The 24,706-nt window shown below is 48.8% G+C and overlaps 1 protein-coding gene across 1 annotated transcript; it reads left to right on the top strand.

Annotated features, from left to right (window-relative positions):
* Positions 1-39: 39 nt before the first annotated feature.
* CCDC63 (coiled-coil domain containing 63) lies at positions 40-24,484 on the top strand (the record flags this gene model as incomplete). Its single annotated transcript, XM_080628807.1, has 11 exons — positions 40-195; positions 18,951-19,114; positions 19,269-19,458; positions 20,558-20,677; positions 21,121-21,302; positions 21,506-21,687; positions 22,161-22,381; positions 22,838-22,912; positions 23,289-23,481; positions 23,980-24,177; positions 24,378-24,484. 11 exons carry the CDS (start codon positions 40-42, stop codon positions 24,482-24,484), a joined length of 1,788 nt encoding a protein of 595 aa, XP_080484933.1.
* Between the last annotated feature and the right edge of the window lie 222 nt (positions 24,485-24,706).

Below are 24,706 nucleotides of genomic sequence, written 5' to 3'. Positions count from 1 at the left end.
ACGACCGCCGGTCTCAGCAGAGACCCAGTTCTGAACAAAATGGCGGCTGCCTCCTCAGAGAGCTCGGCCGGCGCACGGATACTACGCGCGCGACGCGGCTCGCCGGAAACCCTTTATAGGCCGGCCGGGAAGAGCGGGGCGGGGCCACGTATCGTGACGCGTCCCGCCCTCGCCGAATCCCTCCGCTCAGGGGAGGTGAAATAGTGCAGCGCTGCCGTCTGCAGGTGTTAGGGCTGTTATGGGGTTTGGTGTCTCGGAACCTGGCTATGGAGTGGATCGGGAGGCCCGTTGGTGCTAGCCGGTGGCGGCTGGGCTTCTGTCAGCGCTGTCTCCCCATGGTGTCTGTATCAAGGTAACATTGCCTCAACTCGTGAGGCAGTGGCTTGGTGTGAGGGGTGAGATCCCTTCAGAGGAGCAACCACTTCCTTAGCCCTAAACCGGGATAAACAGCACCAAAATCATGCTTGCAACTGCTATGTTCCTCATGGGACTTTCCATGGCTTGAGCAAGTTCAGATATGTAGCTTTTCCTCTGCAAATACGTGAAGTAACAAGCATACAGGGCATTGGAATCCCTATGGATGGAGAAATAAGCCCACTCTTTCAAGAGCATCTTGCAAGTTTACGTCACGCTTTGTTCTTTTATTCTATATGTAGCTACAGCTTAACGACAAGCAATTGCAATGAGGTTCTGCTCATAAATGGATTGCATTTAAAAGGGAGATGGGCTGTTCGGGACTTCCCCACTGTTCAGTTTGCCTCTGGGTGAATATTGTCTAACTGCTTTATTTACTCCTCCTTTAATTTGCTGGGGGTTGGCTGTGTCAGCCTCCTCCCTTCCCTATGTGGATTCCAGTGGCCCACAGTTGTATGATATCCATACCAGTTATTGCCGTGGTGGGGCTGGAGCAGAGATTGAGTTCATGAGGGTGAGAAAGCAAAGGCCTCGCAGTCTCAGCACTGGAGGAAGGCAAGAAGAGGACACTGATTTTACCTGAAACCCAGCTTCAACACTCGACTTCCCTCACGCTTATCGTTACGAGCACGCCCAAGCCGATATGCTAATCTCAGTCACGCTGGTGTAAGCCCGAAGTAACCCCGTTGAAGACAATAGAGTTACTTCAGATTTACTTTAACAGCCTTTGCAGATTTACATCTATTTTTGTGCTGCACCTTCCTGGGGAGTGCCCCCCCCCCCCCCCCCCCCGGCTCTTTTGCACCAAATGCTTTCTTTCTCCTTCAAATCCTCTCTAATTCTGCAGGGCAAGTTGTTCTCTTGGGCTTAGCTGCATTATTTAGAAAGGGAAATGTGTCCTGTGTTTCCAGAGGAGCCACCCTGGCCTTTCTGGAAGGATCTTTGTCTTTTCCTTCAGCTGTTATCCCTTCTCCAGGGACATGTTTTAGTGGGGTGCTGAGTCCCTTTCACTCCTGTTAATGCTCTGAGAAACGGGGTGGAAGGGAGGGCTTAGCATCTTCCAGGGCACAAAATGGGAATTCAATTTCCAGTGAATTCCCAAGTATGTCTCGGACTTGGGAAGTACATCCCTACTTCTAGGAAGCAGGATCTGGCTCTTCCAACAACACTATTGAGGGCAAAGAATATATCTCACTCACTGAACCATATCAAGGTCCAAAGCACCATCAATTCTTGTTAAGGGAGGCATAGCCACGAGGGAAGGGGAGAAGTGACAGATAAAGGCAAATCTGTCAAGGCCCCATCATCACCTCCATCACCAACGTGTCTCCGCAGTGACAGCCAGTACTTGGTGTCCTGGATGGAGGGGGCTGTGTTTCTATGCACAAAGTCTGTCACATGTAGGTTTTTGCTGTGTGGATATAAAAAATGAGGACTCTACAGCAGCAACCTCTGTGATGAGCCAGAAATATTAAAATGCCACCACAAAATTATCTTTTAATAACCTATATTTTCTCTCCTGGAAATAACAAACCTCACCTCACACCAGCTTCTCTGATTAGAAAGGGGACCCAGCCAAGGTGTTATAAATATAGACTCACAGACTGATAATACCAGGTTGGAAGGGACCTCAAGATTCATCTGGTCCAACCTTTCTTGGCAAAAGCACAGTCGACACAATGTTCCAGTACCCTGTGCAGCTGAATATTTAAAGTGTTCAACATTGGGGACTCTATCACTTCTCTGGGGAGATTATTCCAATGGTTGATTGTTCTCACCGTGGATAACTTTATTCCTCATGTAATTTATAATAGAAGTCCCAAACAAGTAACTGAAGCCACACTCTTAGGCTGATTTGGTAAAACATGACAATACAGACTGAATCCACTATGTTTTAATGTGAGTTCCCAGGCCAATGTGCAAGACTATTTTGTTCTCCGGTGTTGCTCACAACAATGAGTTATTTCTAGAGGGGGAACAATCAGGGAAATCCCTTTGTCCTTAAACCCTGCACACAGCTTAAGGCATTCTGTAATTTTGAAGCTGTGGTTCCTATATTCCCCCCCTTCTTTCTATTTGTCTCCAATTTGCATTCCACTTTGCTACATACAGGATGATGTACGGTTTATCTCACTCGCAGCTCTGAGACCTTTGTGTCTTTTCCTCCTTCCCCTCCCCAGAATTCCACAAATAAATCACTGCTTTGGTAACGTTCCTTGGAAACCTCCATGTAAAATATCTTTCCCCACTGATTTGTCCTCCCTATCTCACGCACATGCCACTTGGTTTATTGTACGCTGTTCATAATCTATGTTTAAAGATAAATGTATCATATATATAATACTCACCTACATACATTATCATTTTGTACATATATATACACATAATATATACTCACACATACATAAACCATGCGTATAAAATAATATGTATGTACACTATATACACATGTATTTGTATATATGCAGATAATAATAAACCCCCTTATTTTATCCCTGTATGTAGGTGGATCCTAAGAAATGCGAGTCACCCACACTTCCCCTTCTCTTAGATTACATATTTGCTAAGTCCATGAAATTCAATGTGTTTGTGTACATTTCAAAGAAAGATCTACACAGCCTGTTCAAACACAGCAAAAACAAGAGCGGGTGACTTGTGGGTCAAATGTTATTTTTCCTAGCTCAATACACAGCCATGATTTCAATGTTTTCATAACTCCTACTGTTTGCATCCAGATTTTCCTTGTGTTACAATCAAGACAAAGGGTTTTTTCCATCCTTCTTGCTTCTGATGTCTAAAATGTTTTGCTGACCCTCAAATTACAGATGCTGCAGAGATTTGGGGTAGACGGTGCTGATTTGTCAGACAAAAGAAGAGCAGCTGGAACATGCCATGAGGCTGATGTGGAGATGGAGGGGTCCGTGTCCTGCTTGGAAGGGAGCTGATGACGCACAGGCAGGTGTTTTCTTAGTGTCATATTTTATTTACAAAACATGCAGAGCAGTGATCTCCCTCCGGCATCAAACCCTGCAAACTGCAGGCAGGTGGCTGCTCCATGTGGGATGTGGTGAGGAGCTCGGGGCTGGCTGCTGCTCCCGAGCCTCTGGCTTCACCTCAAACCATGCACAGAAGCCAAATGAAGCCTCATCCCAGATAGCCAGCAGCAGGATTCCCATTGGAGACACTCTCTCTTCTCACTGGTGTATCTGCACACCTTGATTTCCACCCAAACCATTTTGCAGTCTCAGCAGCTGGCGTCTGTCTGCAATCTCTCACCACCAGAAGCTGTCAACAACGCTGATGAGTCCATCTCAAGTTTGTTCAAATCACATTTTTGATAAAGATGTGAAAAGATTTTGCTGAGAAAATTTAGAGACAGGCTATTTTGATGTGCTTTGTGAGAAATGTGATTTGCCATTCCTCCCTTTCTACTACTTCCTTTGGGGTTTTTTTAAAGATGTACTTCATGGGTTTCTGATGAAAGGTGGTTTTGAATGAAAACATGGTCTGTTGGTGAGTTTTGGAAGGTTCATACTGGCAAAAATACTACCAGTAAAAGTCATAAGCCACTTTTTTTCTAATATAGAAGTGGCCACAGTAGGATTTTTCCTGCTATAGCTATTTGGATTAAGAAAATAGAGCACATTCCATCCCCTTGGTGGATTTCTTATACTAATCCAACTTTTAAAGCTAGACCAGGCACATGAGACATTTTAATGTGTCCTGTCCACACAGGAGCATCCCTTGTCAGTTAGAAAGAGAGGTGGAGAACAGCCATGGTCAACCATCAAAGCAGTTGATGCTGCTTGGGGAAGGAGAGGAGCCCCCATCTTCCCGTCGTTGGTCAGGAATCTCTCCACTCCACCAAAGCTCGTGTGGGTTTCCACATGGCTCAACTGAGCCATTCATGGGTAGGGAAAGGGAAAAACTACATTTTGAGCTCTTCCTCAGCTGGTTTATGGTGGGGTGAGGCTGTGTGAGGGGAGAGGCGCTGGGGAGCAGGGTGGCTCTCACCTCTGTCTGCCTGGATGTGGTTACAGAGGGATGTGGATTGTTCCATGGTGTGGAGCACACCTGGCAAGAAGAGACAACTGCTTCTCAGAAAGATTACCTGGGACTTTTTGTGTAGCTTCAGTGTCACGTGGCTTGAAGAAAGCACTGTGTGGATGTTCCTCATTGCATTGGCCAGAAGTGCACAGTAGCGTCCTGGGACACGGCTGCCTTTGCTTCCTCTGATTTTACCCCAGCATAACTCTGCTTCATGGATGAGCCGTTTCTCTAATTAAAACAGATGAAAAAGGAGGACCAGGAGAGCTGTCAGGGGAGTGGGAAAGTGGAAATGAGATGAAAGTCTGTTGATCTGCTGTTGGTCAAAGGGCTGCTGTGTTTTGCAGACCCCCGTGGGAGACATCACTTAACACAAGATGCAGGAGCAAGAAAGAGATCTTCCACACAGCCTGGAGATCCCTAATTCCACTGGGGATTTTGAAATGCCGATTAAATACGTGGGAAATCCCAACTGCAAGTGCCTGCAGGCTTCCCAAAGTCTGGGACATGCAACAAGTGTTCAGAGGGCAATGGCTTTGCTTGTTCAGGTTTTATTTTTCCTTTACACTCCTAAAAATCCAGAACAATCCCACTGACGGTTCTCAGACACTCGGAGTTTCTGCTCACAGGCAGCATTTGGAAACATGGTCCACTGTGGAGGTAGCTGCCACGTGTGCTTATTTATTTGTTTCTATTCTCACCTCCTCCTCGCTGCTCATGAGCCTGGCACATTTTCAGGAGCTGGGCTGCTCTTACATAACGTTGCGTCAAAATCCGTACAAAAGGATTTGGAGGAATCTGTGGCTGGGATCACCTTTGATCCCTGGATTCCCTTCTGATTTGTCTGCACAGCTTGGGTATGACATTGTGATGCTCTGGGGCATCCTCTGCCATTGGCATCCCTTGGGACCAGGCTCAATGTGGAGGATGAGGTCTGGTCCCAGCAGGTGTGGTCCTGTGCTGGCCCCCTGGTCAGGCGGCTTCTTACAAGAGCAGCATCTCCCAGGTCCCTGAGAGAGTATGGCCAGAGTTCAACCCTGAATAATTGATGGTAATTATCCAGTTGAGGGAGTGGATATGAAATGGATTTAGCTCATCTGAAATCCTCAGCCTGAGTCACACTGAGCTGAGTTCTCGGCTCAACAGACCTGCACCTGTATCCAGAGGATGCTTTCCCTGAAATACCTTTCTTCTGGGATGGTTTCTCCTCCATGTCATGGGCAGCTTCATCTGGGCAAAGCCCCTGGCACCCTTGGAGAGATCGTGGTGTGGACAAGGCTCACCACAGACCCACAGTGCTTTGGGTGCTGCTGTGAGCTGGTTTAAAGCAAACGTGACCTTGATATCTGCAATCCCATCTCTGGGTCACAGCACATGGAGCCAAAGTGGTGAAGCCAGGCTCTCTCCCACGCTGGTCTCCAGCCAGGTGTCTTTGGGGATAAATCACAAGTGTTTTGGTTTCAGCATGGTGATAAATCTGAGGGCTGCGAAGGATAACGTACACAATAGTGGGGTTTAGCCAATAAATTGGGCTTTTACGTAAATGCTTCCATACACACGTACACTGTCAGGGGGCAGGTGAGACAGGAGAGTTGGAAACATTAATCTATGGAGAACAGGGAGCCTTGGAAACCTGCCACTTTTGTTCCAGCCTCTGCTTTCTCCGGGAACTTGGTTTTCTCCTTCTTTCCCTCTGTGTTTTACTTCACATGATTTTTTCTGCCCTTTAAAAACAGAAGCCTTGTTTGCAGTAAGAACAAACACCCTGCACATGTTTGCACAGCGGGTGAGATTCAGCCCAGTGCAAGACTGGGATTGGGTGAGACTTCAGCATTGCATCAGCTCTGGGTCAGCCAGCTGGACATGGGGGCTGATGTTAAACTTCTGCCTCAAAGAGAATGTGGGCATGGGCAGTCTGTTTCTTACATTTAAAAAGAAAATAAACTATTAGAAGAAGCATTCACCTCACAGCCAGAACAGCTTTAATTATTCAAGGCTGCATTTAGGGTTCAAATATATCATTACATCTTGTTCCTGAATTCCCATCCTGCCCTCCCATTCCCTTCCAGGGGACGTTCACCAATGAGTTTGGTGGGTTTGGGTTTATTATAAAGGGGGTTGCAGAAATTAATGTGCTTTGTGGTAAAGAGAGAGGAGTGCAAACAAACTATGGGCAGAGAGTGAAGCTTGAGTGGATGTTGCCTTGGACAACATGGCACATATGAAAAGGGAACACGTGTTATGAAGCAGAGAGGACTGTGCTGGTCCTTTCAGCTCAAGCACTGAGCATTGTTGTGTCAGATCCAGCTGCAGCAGAGGGATTGGCCTCATGTTGCCATGCAGACACCCATCAGGCAGGACTCATGGCCAGCCACTTTGAGAAATCCCACCTCAGCCCATTGCCACCAAGCTGGCACAAGCAAAGATGCACTCGGTGACAGGAGTCACATCGAAGTTGGAGTGGACACCCCACACAAGGCTCTACTGGTGTGAATCAGACCAAACCTTCTCATGGCACCTCCCAACACTCTCATTTAACTTTTCTAACACAGGGTGAGGAAGAGAAGCCTGCTCCTGGGTAATTCCATGCACCAATGGATTTATACCACAAGCTCCCCAGGAGAGGAGGTTCTCTCTGGGCAATGCATGGGGGATGCTTCACCCCATCTCCTGGCTCAGTGATCCCCCTCTGCTGAGCCGTGCTACCTTTGCTACTTCTCCCAGTGCAACCTCAAACAAGCGTTGGGTATCTTTCCTTCTTGGTAGCATGTAGGTCACTGCAGAGCCTTAGGGACCTGACAGCTGACATCCATCCTTGGTTGTGAATCTGTGCGTCAGGCTTTCTGGAGGCGATAGAAGTGCAGTTGCTGGTGAGACCAACTGCCTTTTGTGTGGCTTCAATTAAATGTCTTGGCATGGGATAGTTGCCAGAGCTCTTTTTTGTTGAAATAAATGGTTTTATTTAGATATACATAGAAAAAGTCCCACCTGGCCTTTTGGAAGTGTTTCAGCTGGAATGTAACAGATCCCATATTCTTCTATATAAAGGTGAGCTGTATTTTTCAGCTGAACTTTTCTCCCTTTTATAGCTGTGATTTGGCACACATGAGGCATAAACAGTGCAAGGTCACTGCCCTTCCCCAGATGAGGAAGTAAAGCCATGGCACGTGCTGGGGGCAGCTGCTGGGGACATGCCCAGGGGGAACACAAGCTGTGGGCTGACCCTCGAGACCTGCTTGATGTTTGGGTCTGTGGAGGAGCACTGGGGTGGCTCAGAGACCCCCAAAAGACTGCTGCAGAGCCTACCCAGCCGATCAGATGCCTTCATAGCCATGACCTTGGATCATGTTTGGTCTTCACTGCTCTTTCAACCCAGGTTAACAGCAGCTTTCTCTCTATTTTAACAGCAGCGTAAGCATGCACATCAGGTTAAAACAAGGCAAGCAGCCACCATTGTCTCTGTTTTCTTTCTTCCTGCACCTTCTTAAATTTTGGTTGCTCAGATGACGTTTTCCAGACCTGGGTGTTCTCCCACATGAGCCATGCTTCCTGGTGCCCTTTATACCATGATGATGTGCTTCAGTCCCTGCTGCCATCTGTGGAGGAGGAGGTGGTACAAGCCATCAGCTCTTTGCTGCAGTGTTACATTGCTTGACTGCAGGCATATTTTAATTAATGAATTTAATTATTTCTATCAAGATTACACTTATTTTTACAATGCACTGACTTATTATCAAATGTGCAGTCTCTTCCCAGCCCCAGATAGCGAAGCGACCTGCCCCGTCTCATCCAGACTTGCTCCTTCCAGTAGTCGATGCCAGAAATGCTCCAGGAGCTGCAGCATCTTGACCCAGTGTAACATTTCCATGAGAAAGTGGGGAATGGGGATGTAATAAAGTCAAAAGAGATGTAAGTCACTTGGTGAAACTGTGATATTGCTGCTGAATTCCCTAGGCCTGAATACCAGGGAGCAAGGAGGGATTGGAAATCTCAGGAGTGGAGGTGACCAGGATGGTGAGAACACACTCAGTCCTCATGTGCTGGGAGCTTGGCCATGTGGACAAGCTCATTTTTGTTTGGTGTTTTTTATTGTGCTGTGATTAATATGGAAATTGTCATATGTGCCCAGGCTGGATGACCACACATCCACACGTCTGGATCTGCGATGTCTCTGGCTCCCACTGGGAGTGCGAAAATATGCTTTAAATCCTCTGCTTGCTGCTCCCAGGTTCTCCCAAGCACAGCCTTTAAATGGCTGGGCCATCAACTGCTTGATTAATTAATGCTCTTCTGTTTCACTTGTTTGATGGTGATGTTCAGTGATGTGACTGAAACTCACCTCCCAGGGTGGAGACAGTCTCATGCACTGAAATGGGCTGGACATGTATTTTTAGTAAAACAGTATTTTCAGCTCAGGATTTGAAGTTTCTGGTCATTTCCTTGTCCCTTTGTGAGTCACACACCAAGTTTTTTCTGTTTATTGCAGACGCTGAAGTTTACAATAATCTGGAAGTTAAGTGCTTGGCTTTTGGAGGGAGAAGGAAGGGAGCAGCAGGATGAGGTATCTCATCGGCACCAGGCACATCAGCTTATGGCAAAACTTCCAGGTAGCTCCAGTTTATATATATTATGATAGAAATAATGTATTGAAAAGGCACATGGCAGGATTTAAGGCCATTTCATATTGCTTGGCTCATCTGAAAGAGGTGAGAGATCAGCCCTGTTTTCCCAATCTGGAGATGAGCACAGCAGGGTTGTCTATCTGTCTGTCCCCCAAGGCTCTGCTGGCTCATGGCACCAGAGGGGCCAGGGGCTGCAGCACTCATGGTGAGCCAGGGTGCCCTCCTTTACTGCTCTTCAGCAAATATTCCTCATGTGGCTTCTTGCCTCTGCCTGCAGGCAAGGATTTAAGCCAGAAATGTTGTCAATTGTGTTTGTCCTGCCAGCTTCAACTCACCTTGCAGGTGTCAACCCTGCAACGGTGCTTAGCCTGCAGTGCATCTCCACAGCCTCCCCAGCAGGCTATTGGCACACTGGGCTTGTGCTGCAGTGCTAGAATGGAGCAATGTGATTGTGGTTTGGTGTTTCCTTGCTCTTCTTTGTGCTGGAGCAGACCTGTGTCCCCTGACAGGACCCACTGTGTGGGAGGATGCTTGCTGTTGGAGCAGAGGAGCTGCTGGGAAATCTCTGTCCCAAGCTCAGCAGCACCAGTTTGCTGCAGGCAGGAGCAAGCTGAGCTCTCACCATTAGGCAACGTGTTCTTCCCGCTCCAGTGGGTCTGTGCTTAACTCAGCATCAGTCAGAGGAAGAGGACACGTGTGGGGACAAGTGTGTGTGGTATTGCAGGACCTTCCCAAAGTGTCAGGCTCTTGTGCTGGAGAGAACCAGACAGGCTGTCGGAAGCACTGAGCATCAAAGACACTGAGCGGCTTCTGGAGCTTCAGGGTTGGGTTTCTTCTCCCTGGGGGTGCATTCCAGGGCATAAAGCCCCCATTTCTGACCCATGGGGCCCACTGCCTGAGGATGGGAGCAGCAGGGATACAGGGACCTCATGGCAGGAGAGCTATCCCCACATGGTGCTGACTGCCTGTTCCATCACTCACCCCAGCTTTGGGAACACCAGTTTTTGCCAGAGGGATGGGTGGGACTCCCTGCAGAGCTCTGGGTGCCCTCACATCTCCCTGGGGATTTCAGAGCCTGTGGGATCATTTTGCAACCCAAAAGAGGATTTCCCACTGGCCCTCTGAGAGCAGCACATCCAGCTACCGCCTGTCCTCCTCTTGGAGGAACAACAAACTTGACAATGAAAGTGGAAGCCGACAACAGCACTAATTGCTTGAGAGAGATGGCATGGAAGCCTGGGGCCAGGGGGATGGCATATCACAGGGTTTTAAACCTGCAGATGAGTGCTCAGTGGGGTATTTTGCCAGCTCAGAAGGAAGATGGGAGCGGGCTCTGTACTGGGCCAGGGAATACACTGCACCGGTGGGATTATAGAAGCAGTACAAGTTGAGCTGGTAAATTATAAAATGCCACGCTTGAGGTCTGTTATATAATGTGCCTTTACAGAACCTGGGAGCTAAATATAAAAGAGAGTTACGTTTTGGGCTGGTGTAAAACCATGCTCCAGAACAGGTTTGTGTGGGAAGGAGTGCTCTGCAGCGCCACAAGAAGCGGAAAGGGTTTTGGGACCCTGGGTTTGCTCCCAGCACTTGTTTTCTCTCCAACCTTGCAAAAAGCGTGTACTGCCCATGTCTCAGCTTCCCTCTCTTCAAATGAGAAACAATAAAACCTCCATTTCCTTGCAGCTGCATTGTCAAGATTAATTCATGTTTGCAAAGTGACCTGAGAATCTATAGAAATCCAAACAGTATATCATTATCCCGATCTAAACTTGGCATAAGATACCAGCAGGCCAAATTCTCCTCCCACACTGGAGGAGAAGGGGTTGTGTCAGCATAGCCGAGAGGAAAATTCCAGCCTCTGTTCCTAACCAAAAAATCCAGAGGAAAATAGCCTTTTCAGGCTGAGACCATTCTGTTTTCCTTGAGGAAATTCCCCCCTTCATTAGCTCTGAGCACAAGGATCAGCTCCTACACAAACCGGGCAGGTGACAAAGCCAGGAGCATCTCCTGTGGGAAATGCAAACAGGAGCAGAGCAAAGTAGAAATGCAGAGGGATGCTGTATGTGTTGGGATCCAGCCTGTTTGGCAGTGATTTGGGGCTGGTTTGTGTTTCCTTAACTCCTGCCCTTTTCTTCTTCAGCTGTATTTTCACCACCAAGCTCAGCATGGCCCCAGCTTTGCTCAAAGGATGCAATCTGGCTCATCTTCCTTCTCCTTCCTCTCTGCACACAGATTGAAGACTGCAGTCATAGAAGAGCTAGATGGGTTTTCAGGTCAGGTTTGACTACTCAATTTGGGGGCTTAAAGAAGCCAGGTACAGACTCAAGGACAGCTGAAGCATGATATATCAGAGGAAAGCCTGGCTAGGATGAGCAGGGAGTTGTGCTACTACAGTCTTGTTCCATAGTGATGGAGAAACACAAAGACTAAGGTAGGATCAGCCTAGTTCAGCTTCTCTCTCAGTCTAGAGAGAAAAAGGGGCAGCTAAGGAAAGGTGCAGGGAGCAGCTCGCCTGGGCTCACATCAGCCACTCATTCCCCTTCCAAACTCCATATTCTATCCATGGGTTGCCTGCAGATGAGAGACGGGGAGACTGCTCCATCTTCTGTCTTTTGCTAGCACAAGGATGATATAGAGCACCATGATCCCTGAGCAGAGGCTGAAATGGGGATGTAGGAGCCCCAGGAAGCCCTGTCATCCTCCTTACAGCCCTCCCTGCTGTGCAGTGCCCACTGGGAGCTGTGATTTACAGCCCATGCTTTTGGCCAGGACCTGACCAAAGAGGGTGTGCAGCCCCTCCAGGTATGATGTGTGGTCTCTTAACACCACCTGATCAGCCAGGCCTGATCCTGCTCCTGAGAAACCCATTGAATGGCTGGAAAAAATGTTTTCTGACAGGATGGAGATATTCAGGGGAGTTGCCAAGCAACTGGCACAGCTCCTCTCCTCCCTCTGAGCAGTGAGCAGGCAGGGATGGCTGCATCCCTGCATCTCTCTGCCTGGCCAGCCCAGCGCTGGTACCCCAGGGGAGGTATCAACAGGGACTGGAAAAAGCAGGGACTGAGAAAGGCAGGGACTGTTCATGGCTAGTGGGAGAATGATGCTTTTAGCCAGTGGGAATGACCATTCCTGCATGCCCAACACATGGCAAATCACTGTCAGCAGCAGGGTTAGAGACAGGCTTTCTCTTCTAACCCATTTCTGAGCTGAGCAGCTTCCTTTTGAACTAGTCCTAGAAATGTGTGCTAACACATGGAGCAAAACACCCAGGAGGACTCATTATAACCCGAGTTTCATTAGTGTCACTTCTGCATTTCCTTGGGAGTTGCTTCAGATTTACACTAAGAGAAATATGCAGCCCAAACCCTTGGGATTTTCTTTTCTAAAGCTTTAATTTAAATCAACTCTTGAGTAACAACAAAAATCAGCTGATGTCCCTCATAAAGCCTTGGACCCGCAGCAAGGGGCATGAGGCAACGCTTAATGGGAGGGAGGCAACTGATAGCTGCAATCTTGCAAAAGATAGTTGCTGAGTGAGTGGCAATAAACAGCAAATCCAGCCAGCTCCTCGAAATGGCAAATGGACCAGGCTGTTCAGAACAATCTGTTCCTTCTCCAGAGAAGGGCTGTGGTGCTGGCGGCAGGCTGGGAACACGGCTATTCTTGGCGTGAGCTGGTCTGAAACTCTGCTTCAGAAAAATGGCAGGGCCAAGCCAGGCTAATTACAAGGAGACACGTCCTAAATCAAAGCAGTCTGCAAGTGGCTTTGATGGGCTGACTCTTCTCCAGGGAGGCTTGTGCAGAAGGAGCCTTGTCCCATGGCCCTGCTCGCTGCTGTGTCTATGGCTTTCTGCTCCGGCTGATGCTTGGGCAGGGAAACCCTGCTTATCCACCTTGTTTGGCTGTGTTTGGCCATGCACTTTACTGTCTCATACCATCACCTACTTAATCAGGCATTAACATCACTAACCCAGAAGGAGAGCAGTTGATGCGCCCGGTTTCTTGCCCACTGGTACAATTGCTGTAGGAAGAGGGCACCCTGGCGTGCCCAGCTTCTCCCAGAAAGCTGAAACTGAAGAGACAGAAAGGTCTGGGGTGTCCATATCAACAGCACACTGGGCTGCACCTCGGGTGCAATTCCTCCAGGCATATTTATTTCAGTTTTCTTGCTTTCCTTGGGGCTTGTGGGCTCTCCTAAGGTTCTTGCCTCCTGTGCCCAACCCAGCGATCAAATGGCCTTCATTTGGTTTGGAAAAGAAAAGTAAAAGATAACCTGAATGCAGATGGTGCAGAATACCTGTGCAGCAGTTTAATTAATTGCCTTTAAATGTTAATTCAAAATAGTTTCCCTGAGTGATCTTATATAGGCAAATCCTCAGTTGCCTTAAGCCACTTGCAGAGTGCGTTCAACTAGTAAGGTATTCTTAGTCCTGATCAAGAGCATTGCACGGGACGGTAATCAGGAGTGATTAATTGGAGATAGCTCTTCTAAACCAGGCTGTACCTGCTGTGCTCTCCTGTGCTGCCCAGCTCTGCCCAGAGCTGACACAGAGCTGTTCGGGTTTTGTGGGGAAGGGACTTTCCTTCCCAATTCCCCCCATGATGTCCTGCTTTCCTAGCCACAAACCGCTCTTTCACCTCTCCTCCCAGTGCTCTCCATCTACATCTGGCACAGATCATTTCCAGCACAGCATCTAGATTTGCCAACAGACATTCCTGGAGAAGAATGGGATCTGGGAGGTCACGGTGGGAATTTATTAGCTCGGCTTATACTTGGCATAGCCAAGTGCCCTGCCCCACTTTCAGAGCTATTGCATTGCACATCCCACCCCTAAGCAAAAACCCAGCCTCCTGCTTGGGTTTTATGCTGTAAAATGGCTGCGTCCCTCCAAACCTGCTGAGCAGCCCTGCTCAGAGTTACGTTGTGAGGCTTTGCCTAAATCACAAGCAAAAACCTGTGTTATTTACACAGAGAAGCCCGTCCCAGCCAGGCAAGACCCTGTGTGACAGCAGCTTCCACGATTGCTCTGTCCTTGAGTCCTCTGTTCTCTTCTCTTACTCTAGCTAAAGTCATCCCTCCTGCAGCAGATGAGTGTTTGCTACGTGCCAGGTTTGACCTCAGGCCAGTGAAATGTTCTGAGGTCTTTTCTTGCTTTCAGATGGCAGCACGTCCTCAGCTATTTTGCTTCTGTGTTTTCCCCCCCGCGGCTGCAGCCTTTGAGCAGTAATTTAGCATGGTGTACCTGCTGCAGGCGAAGTTAGCATAGAGAGATGAAGCAAATCCATGTCATTAGGCTCTGCTGGAGGGGCTGAGCCTGCAGTGGAAAAGAGTTTTACTTTCCCAAAGTCAAGCCCTGGGGAGCTTGCTCCTAAAATGACCCGTTAAAAACCACCAAGTAACACCATGGAGTCAGTTCCCTGCTGGAAATCACATTTTGCTTGGTGTCAGCAATTCAGAAGAGACCCATCTGCAGGAAATTATGATGACAATTTCCTCTTTGAGTGAAGAGGAATTACAGCTTTAATCGAGGAGGCAGTGAACAGCCTCCCCTCTCCTTGCTTAGTATACCAATTCCTCTTAAAACTTAAAGCCATATGTAGAAACATCTCTACCCCATCCCACTACCTAAAGGCCATTGCTGCTGCACTCACAGTCTGTCAGGAAAAACATACCTAGAGGTGAAAACCAGCGACTTTTGTGCTATTTCGTCATCTCTAATGATAGATATGATGGATGTGCACTTGTTATTTTTACACTGTATTCTTCCAGTGTGATAATGGTGTCCTGCTGCGTGCTTGTAGAGTCTCTGGCGCATTTGGCTTTGATTTTGTTGAGATTTTAAGTGTTAAATCAGGAAAATTGCATCAGATGTTTGCAGTGCTGTTGCAGATGCTGGGCATGAGAGCCTTTTCTCTCCGGAGGGTGCGTGCTGAGGACAGGCAGGCAAGGAGAAGTGATATCATGCAGGGAGAGAATGGCTCAGCATTTGAGGATTAGATAGTGTGTATTTTAATAAATGTTTTCTGTAACAAACACACAGAGCAAAACTCAGGCCAGCTGCAAAAGGCTGCAGGTCTGCAACTCTCAATGCATTTGCAATGCTTTTAGGACCAAAACTGCATGAAGGTTGGTATGGTTCATGCACATATGAAGATAGCCATTCTTCAGAGGAAAGAACTAAAACCTGGGTAGAAGATGTGCTCATGGGAGGCCATTTGCAAGCCAAGTCTTGGTAAGGTGACACCGTGATGCCAAGGGATCACTCCAGGTCCATGAGATAACATTTCAGCAAAGGTGGCCCTAGTGTGTGTCTGAATTTGAGACCTCTTCTATAAGGTTTTGCCATTGGATTGCTGGCTGAGAAGACCTTTCCCCATCCTCAGCTGCCTTAGCAGTTGTGAGCATCTTCCTGCACCTCCCAGCTCTAGTGCTGGAGCTGACGGGAGTTTGATTAAGATTTAATCCAGGCTTTTAGAGGAGGGAAAAAAGAAAGTTTTGACAGTTCCATATATAGTCCTCTGACTCACAGATTTCATATGTCAAACACCAAAGACGGGTTAAGTAGAATTAAGTTCTGGATTTGTTATAAATAGGCATTAGGTAACATGAATGTATTAAATTTGCATGAAAATATGGGCCTTATTCTCTGGCTTACCCCAGAGATCTTCTTGGACGTCAATGGGATGCTCAAAAGATGAGCTTACATCAGAGTCAGCCCAGTTCTGACTGTCCCCTGCCGCCACCATTTAACTGGACCCAGTGAAATGGGGAAATCATTCCTGAAAACAGGGAGGATTTGTGCTGCTTGCAGAGATCAGAATTTTGCCCTTAAAATAGTACAAACAATTTTAATTGGACCCCAGATCTTCAGCTGAAGGAATAATTTCTCCATGTCAATCAGTGCTAAATGTACCTATTAAATCAGGGAAGATGGGTTAAGTGAGAATTGCATAGAAAGTCACTTTTCTTCTGTTTTTTCCCAGAAGACAAAGATTTGTTAGATTCAGATGTTACAGACTATCTCATGCTGCTCTGATTACTGTTCTGCTCAGCCACAGCTTAAAGTCCATCCAGACAATGAAGTCACCCTCACTCAGAGCAAGTCTGACAGCTGAGCATTGTTTGGGTGAAAACAATCTCCTTTAGTAAAATAAATGAGTGTGACAGACACAGACTCTACCAAATCAGAACCCTCCTCAATAGTTTAATTTACTGACTTGTTCATTGCTAAACAATTGAGAATTGGTCCATGGAGAAGGAACACAAAAAGGACAGATAATATGGGCTGTATTTTGAGGTTGGACTAGTCCAAGCCAAGGGAAAACAGGCTTTTGAGCCATTCAGCAGCATTGTTTCTAGGAAAATAATGACCACCCCTGCAGCTCTACCTTTATTCTGCACTGGAGGTTTGGCCTTATTTCTGCTGGGGGTGAAGAGAAGCAAACTGGAGAGAAGTGGATCTGCAGTATGACACAGTCAGGGCCACCGAGACAGAGTGACAACTTCATCCCTGGAGAGGTTGCTGTTATTATCCCACGGAGCTGTCAATCAGGCAGGAACAGCACAAAAAGCTCTGGGAGCTTCTCTGGGCCCCTGTGGGACCCTCAGGCTCTGATGCCTTCCCAGCATTGCTCTGCCCTTGGTTGAGATTTTTCTTATCTAACGTCACATTATGCTTTTCGCCATGAAAATCATGTCCAATTAAATGCATCCTCAGAGCCTATCTGGCTGTGAATTAGCCTGGAACTTGATGGCTGGCTTGTTAGCTCATCAAAGTCTTCAGTCTAACAGGGATGGGCAGCCTCAGGAGTGATGTGCTGGTTGGGGATTTTGCTCATTGCCTTGAACTCACCGCAGCCCTGCAAACTGGGACATGGATGCCCTTTGCTCACCTTCAGCACTTCTCTATTCTCCTTCATCCCGCAGCTGAGTAAGCAGCACCAGGACTACAAAATACAGCCCTGCTGCAGCCTCCAGCTCTATCTCGTGCTTCTGCCCTCCAGGGATCGCAGGGTTTGCTGAGTCCCTGGGAAGAAGCTGGACACGTGCTCCAGCTTATGAGGAAGGGATTATCATAGCTCTTGTGATTCAGCCCACAGCTCCCGTGTGCTTCCCTGCATGGAAAGGAGAGAAGGGGGTATGAATCCTTAGTTTGTTCCCTGTATTGGCTCTGTCTCTGTCCCCAGATTGGCAGTGCCTGTTCTCCCAATGGCAAGGCATTTCCAGGGTGTCCGGATGCTAAGGCAGTGGCAGCAATGTGGTGATTGCTGCTTCTCCATGAGCAAAACAGACAGAAACTAGGGAGGAAGTCCAGGGAGCTGGTTGCAAGGAAGGGAAGGGAATGGCAACTCTATGGCTCTTGACAGTGAAACCCTGGGTTCTGCTTTCCAGTTAGAGCAAAAGGCTTCAAAGTCCCAGGTTATGGGATGATTCAAACATTCAAAGGGAAGCAAGAACCAGTAAAATGAGGGTTTCTGCTTGCTGTGGACACGCAGCCAGGGAGATATCAGAGCACATGCTTCAGGGCTGGTTTTGGGGCATGGAAACCCCTTTGGTCCATGTAATGGGGCTCCCAGCACTCCCCCAGACACCCTCCTTGGTGATGGTCCCCGTGGAGAACCTGTCCACATTCTGGTGTGATGTTGCTGTCATGGCAACCGGAGTTGGACCAGTACCTGCCCTCTGATGGGTTGTTACTGCTCCTGTGCTTCCCACTGGAAATAGGGGCTGTTCTTGGGGAATAACTGACTGCCATCGTGGTCCTGTCCCCTGGCTGGAGAGGAACTGTGGCATCCTGCAGCAGGGTGAGCAGCACTGCGGGGTACAGGGGAGCCTGGGTGGCTACAGCGGGGTTGGGGGGGATCAGCTTTGGGGGTGAGGGCTGAGGGGTCGGCCCCAGTGCTGCAGAGGGATGGGGGCTGCATTGAGGCAATGTCCCTGCTCATGCTCCCAGGGGACTCTGCCTGCTGGCACACAGAGGGTCTGGCCTCACTGGGATTTCTATGGAAACCCAGGTACCGAATGGGATGGAATAGCTCAAACCATCTGTTCTTCCCCTGCTTATAAACAGGATAAGAGGAGTGTGCTTCGTGATGACATCCCTACACATGTTCTGCTTTTATTCATTGTTCAGCCATCTGTGATGGTTTCCTCATGTGCCAAAACACTTGAAGGACACAATCATACAACCAACCCCTTACCCAGGTTTTGTTTCTCCCCTTGGAAAGCAGGGCTGTCCCCGTGGAGGCTCTATCTTCCTTTTCCCAAGGTGCCTGCAGGGTGACTGCAGAATTAGCTGGAAGAAATGTGGAAGTCAAAGGTAAAAACTGAAGCACAAACCAAAGCTAAATTGGATCTGCCTTGGGGATCTTCCCTACAGAAAGAAATTCTGTGGTGCAGTGAGCTGGATGGCCAGTGGGGAGGCAGCCAGGCTTTCCTTTGCTAGCAAGGTGTTGGGTTGTGCTGGGTCTGATTCTGTTGGGGATGAGTCCATGGCCTGATATTTGGGTGTTGGGGAAGACAGGGTTGGGAGATACACCTGAGGACACAGGCAGTGGTGGATCTAAGTGCCACAGCTTCAGTGCTTACCTGTTGGGCAGTTTCTCAGCTAGAAGTCACCTGCCCACAGCTGGGGATGTGAGCACTCCTGCTCCACTCCTGGGCAAAGCTGGGTTTGTTCACATCCCCAGCACAGCGGGGTTTGCTCTGAAGTGGGTCAGACCCACTACGTGGCTCTGGTTTTGGTGTTGACACAGAGCTGGAGGTGATGCCATTAACCCACTCCCCTGTGTCCAGCTCCACTGTTTACCAGCAAATGGTGGTTGCATTTGCTCAAGTGACCAAACTCTCCCTCTCTTTGACAGAGACGAGGACACCCCTCAAGGCAGGACCTTTCAGATAAGCCTGTGAAGGTGTCAGAAAGGATGGTTGCGTCCGAGATCAACAGACTGCAGAAACAGTTTCGGATAGCAACGGAGAAGAGGAAGTCTTACAGTACCAAACTGAAACAGCAAATACTGGCCCAGGAGTGAGTTCTGCTTCGCTCAGCTTCATTGTGCTTGGAAAGCTCCTCCATGATGAGATTTAGGGATCCTGGTGCTGAGATGGAGGGCGGGTGTAGGACCTGCTGTGGTGTTGTAGATGGGATATGCTAAATGTAATTCGTGGTTCTATTTTTACAGAAAAGAAATAGACTCTCTGACTCAAGAACAGAGAGAAGTGTCACTAACAATAGGCCAGATCATGTCCCCAAAAAATAGGATGCTGGATGACAGAAATTGCAAAGAGGCCCGATACCTTTTGCGGATCAGATATCAGTATGATTGTCTGATTGGAGAAAGAAAAGCACTGTTAGCTCTCCTGGACAACCAGGTAAGAACATCTGGACTGTTTCCTGCTGAGCATGGTACAGCAGAGCAGAGTCACAGGGTGAGCCCTGGAGCTGAAAAGCCTCGATGTAAAATGCATTTAGTTCAGGTCTTGGAATATAATGCTGTCTCCTGGCAAAAGACACATGACAATGACAAATGGATAGAGCCGTTCAAGTCAGCAGTGCTGGCCAGAAAAGTAAGGTCTGACCCTCAACCTTGCTATCCTAGTCTCTGCAGCTCCTCTTTGATGGCACACACCTGCCTGGGGTTAAGCAACATCCCTTTGCTTTCCCCTTGACTTTTCCTCCTGAAAAAGAGGCAAAAATGGAACATCAGTTGTGCTGTGTGAGACGTGGCAAATAGAGGAGCAGCAGCACCTCTGTGATGTACCATTACTTCTCCTCTGGACAGCCTGGTTGGATTTGGTCTGAGGCCATGGGAAACCTAGTGCTACAGAAGTGACAGGTCCTTGCTGCTTTCTGCTCTGAACAAGTTGCCCATGACAGAAATCAGGGAACATGCTCGGATGGTTTATAGTTGCTATAGGTGCTGCAGAGCTTTCCACACCAGAGTTAACTTTCAATCAGGGATCTCTTGGCTGAGTCATACCTCTCCCACCTGCTCCCTGCTTCGTTGTTCTCCAATTACTTTATTCTTCTCCTGGATTTACTTCCTCTGGCAGCTCCCCACTTCTGGAAGAAGTTTTTCTCCTCTCAGTCCTGGGGAGGCCTGCACAGCTCCCTGTCTGGCCAGCACAATGCAACTATCCCATCCTCATTGCCTCTTCCACTCGACACAGAGTGCTGCTGTGCCTTGTCCAACACCTGCTGAATTTCCCTCCAGAGGCAGCTATTTCCTTCGTGACATGAAAGTAAACCCATTCCTAGTTACAGTTTATGTTTCTGCATGTGCAGGATGGGATCCTTTGGGATTAAAGCTGTTTCTATAACTGTGAGCTCATTAATGACATGGTTGCTGTAGTTCAAGTCAACAGAGGGTATTTTCTTTGGCTAAGTGTCCTGACAAGAGTCCAGAACACAGGGGTGGAGATTAAGCTTTCCTTTTATTATGGTCATTATTATTTTTAATCTGTGTTGCAGATAGAAGAGCTGGAAAAAAAGGTTGTGAAGCAAAACCTGATAGCAAGGAAGGTGAAGCAAGCAAACTGTAGCAAACGGCTGCAGAAGCAGATGGACACAATGGAGATGCGCCTGTACAACGTAAGCAAACCTGTTGCAGACCTTTGGAGACCATGTGTGAAACCCCCTTTTTAATAAGGACAAAGGGTAATGGTGCAAATGCATTTAGTTGACCTGAGCTGCACAAACGAAGTGGCTGTTCCCCTGGCCTGATTGCTCCCAGAATATCTTAAAGGCTCCTTCAAACTTTGTGACCCAAATGCAGCACTCGTGCAGTGCCAAAAAGCCTGAAGGTCTGCACCTGTGTAGCAATAAAACCAAGCTGCCTGAAGCCACCTTGCTTTGGACAATGCCAGCTCCAGGTCTCTGTTGTGATTGGCCTGACTTACTGTTGCCTCCCCTGTCTTGGGGAGGATAGTGCAGGGCCAACTTAAGATCTCTTAGACTGCTTGTCCTGAGTCTGGTCAAGGTCTTTCAACAGAGACCTGAGTCCTGCTTCAAGCTTTTTGCATCTCTCTTTCCAGGCCAATGTCCATTTCAGTACTATCCTGGCCGAAAATAACAAGCTTCGAGAAGAGATTGAAAGCCTGCAAATCCAGAAAGCTGTTTTGGACAACTTCTACTTCAAGCTCCATACAAAGCTGGATCAGCAGAAGAAAAGGATGAACACTGCTGTTGAACAAACCACACAAGCCTACGAGCAGCTGTACGTGGCTTTGAGAACCCTGTGTGGCAAACTCAGCACCAAGAGGCAATGCCAGTGATGAGTGTTGATGTAAAGAAAGAGATTTCAACTTCAGAGAGAGGATTCAGCACTCTTGTCTAGAGCTGGGTGCTAGGATTAGGTGTCTGGTCAGTGCAGGGAAACTGGTACACACGGTGTAAACTGCTGCTGCTCTCTGTGTGCAGGTCAGAGGCCCAGACAAGGATTGCAGCCATGATCGAAAGGCACAGGACAGACACTGTCCAGTACCACATCGAGATGCAGGAGCAGGAGCGTATCCTTGCACGGGAGACCAAATTGAAAGCCTTCACGCTTACCAGATTTACTGATCGCTCTGAACTGGAGGAACAGGCCAAAAAGAAAAGAGGTATCAGAGGAGAGAGAATATGTGCAGCTGGGACTGCCAACCAGGAGCCTGCAGAGCTGGCAAGCGGGCTGTTTATAGTGATTTATAGCACTGAACCCCAAAGGCAGGACCTCTCCCCTTTCCAAAGGCTCCTTCACCCAACTTTCACCCTACAACTGAAAAGGATGAACAGTGATAACCACCCAGCACTGTGTGTGCCCTTGGGGCAGAGGGAGGGATGGGGAGGCTGCCCCTATGTGCAACCATGTCTCCTTTTATCCTACTGGGGAGGGATCCCACTGTGTTTGGCCCATTCCTGTGAGGACAGTGACTTCCCTGCTTTGTTTCAGTGTGAAATCAGGACACCTTCTGCCCCTCTGGCACTGCTCTGCCCTGTCCTGAGCACCACACCGAATCCCTCAGCACCTGCATGGGAAGGCTCTGTAAAGGGCACTTCGCAGGGACACACACAGCCTGGGCTGTCTTTCCCTCAGACTTCAAAGCAGCCCAGAGGGCCAAGAAGAGCCGAGGGGAGTGCTTTGAGACCCGGGAAGTGGCTTACAAACGCCTGCTGGAGCTGGCAGAGGATGGGAATGTCGACCAGCTGCTGAATAGCTTCATCGAGAAGGAGCAGAAGAGCTTCGCGTGCTTCGTCTACGTCTCTGAGCTCAATGACGATATGCAGAAGATGCAGAGGAAAATCAAGGAACTCCAGGTCTGTTCCGGGTTCTTCATGTCTCCTCTCTCAGCTCGTGTGTTTTGGGCTGGATTGGGTGTTTCGTGTCCCATGTGTCCAGCATCACTGCCCACACCAGAGCCCTGCTCTCAGCCTGCCACACGGGTGGGATTAAGGGAATGCAAAGAGATAGCTAAACATACAACTTCAATAAACAGAACTCTGTGTTCTCGGAGCTAAAAGTGTCTCAATGCTGCCACCGTGTACCCAGCAAAAATACTGCAGCAGCCAGGAAAGCCAAGAGCTGCCTTTGCCTCGCTCCATAGCTGGAGAGGAGGGGACATCCCCTGCCCTCCTGGACCGGGGACAGTGATCCCCAGAGGGGTCAAGTGGGATGTCTGTGCTCCCAGGGTGGAGGGCTGGTGCCCAGCCTCTGTTAGGCACATCTGGTGGGCATTCAGGCAGTATCCCCTTTGTGTGCTTGTGTTTACACAGATTGAAATTGCATCCCTTGTGAAGGATCAGAAACATGCAGAGATCAAGAACTTTCATCTCATGAAGGAACTGGAGGTATGGTGTCCAGGATTTCCCTCTGCAAGGGCAGCAGATCCCTGTCTGTCTTGGCATATCCCCTTGGGAGTCTGGTCCTGCCGATGCTGCTCTGGCTGATGACAGAAAAGGGGCCTGCATAGGCTTTGGCAGCCCTGACTCCCAGTGCATGGTGAGAGGGTGATTGGAGGGCTCCTGTCAGCCCTGCTCCTCCTTGAGCCTTGTCCTTGGCATGGGGAGCTTGGGATCCCCTTCACAGAGCCTTTCCTCTGCAGGATGGGCGCATCCCACAGCCTCTCCTGGGATGTCTCCAGTGTCCAGACTGGAAGTGGACGGGAATGGGGTTGGGGGGAGAGCAGGGAACTGGTGTGACACCTTGCAAAACCTTTGCTGATAGAAAAATCTAACGGAAACCACCGAGGAAGCCAACCGCTACGAGGACCTGTGCAAAGAGAGAAGCAAAATCCTGGGCCAGCTCAAATCCAGCATGGAAGTCCTGCCCAAAAAAATCGGCTGCGACACTACAGACATAATGAAGCAGCTTGGAGAAAAAGGGGAGATCACGGATCTGAACCTGATGCAGTATTTTGGTGGGTCAGGGCTGTCCATTTTCTCATGCCACATGGCCTGGATCTTGTATGTCCACCACCTGCTTGGGCTGTGTTTTAATTGAGCTGGTTTCCCCCCCTGCCCCATCGTGGGTGTCTCCAATGTGATTTTGTGATGCCAAATTCCCAGCAAATTCAGGAGCTAACCTGGGCATCCCTGGAAGTGCTCACAAACCATGCAGATGAGGCCCTTAGTGACGTGGTTTAGTGGTGGACTTGTCAGTGCTGGGGTAAAGGTTGGACTTGATTCTAAAGGTCTTTTCCAACCTAGTTGGTTCTACGATTCTATGATCCCAGTGGACCCCCAAGCCCTCATCTTGGCTCTGGGTGTGGGACCCAGCCTTGGACTCTTGTCCCTGAGGAGACAGGCTGCCCGACAACATTTCCATGGGGAAATCCATGGATCCCCTTCTCAGCAAACATCTGAGGGTGGGTTTGGGCCCACAGAAGTCCTGTAGGATGGTGTTTCTTCCCACCCAGGTCTCGTGGAGAAGAAGACCAACGAGCTCCTGCTGCTGGAGTCCATCCTGCGCTACACACAGACTGAAGGCACTTCTCTGGACCTGCCCTTCACCAACCCACTGCTGGGAGGCTCTGAGCTCCTCAGGGAGATCAACTGGTCCCAGATCTGCCCACCACCTCCCACCCTGAACGGCAACAGCAACGCCATCGATGCCTGTGAGTGCTGGAGGTGGGAGGGAAGGGCTGTCTGTGTCCATGCAGCCAGACAATCCATGATTCCTATGTCCCGCTGCCACCCGTCCTCCCCAGCTAATCCCACCCAACCTGTCCCACCCTACCAGGTATATAAGTGGGAATATATACCTGCACACAGGTATATAAGTTGTGTGTGATGGGGTGGGTGTTTTCTTGGGCAGTGGATGTGCCTCTGGACCATGGTCAGCTCTATCAGATGGTTCTCCAGAACCACAAGGACTGGGACAAGGCTGCTGGCACGGATAAGAATGCACCAGAGATGGAATAAATAGTTTTACTCTTGAGTTCCCCTCTGCTCCTGCATCCTGGACATCATTCCATCTCCCTTCTCCTCTGGAAGGAGCCCAATGCCTTCTGCAGTCTTCAAAAGGTGATATTTCGGCATGGCTTCACCCACTGCTGACAGCTGCTGTGTAAAGGGCCCACTGCTCTCCAGTGGGATGCTGTTCCCATGGCACAGCCTAGCACCCTTCCTGCAGCCAGGCATTAT

This window comes from Psittacula echo, assembly GCF_963264785.1.
Source record: "Psittacula echo genome assembly, chromosome: 13".
Taxonomy (NCBI): Eukaryota; Metazoa; Chordata; class Aves; order Psittaciformes; family Psittacidae; genus Psittacula; species Psittacula echo.
The sequence above is the reverse complement of the archived record's forward strand: the minus strand, read 5'-3'. Positions and strand labels throughout refer to the sequence as shown.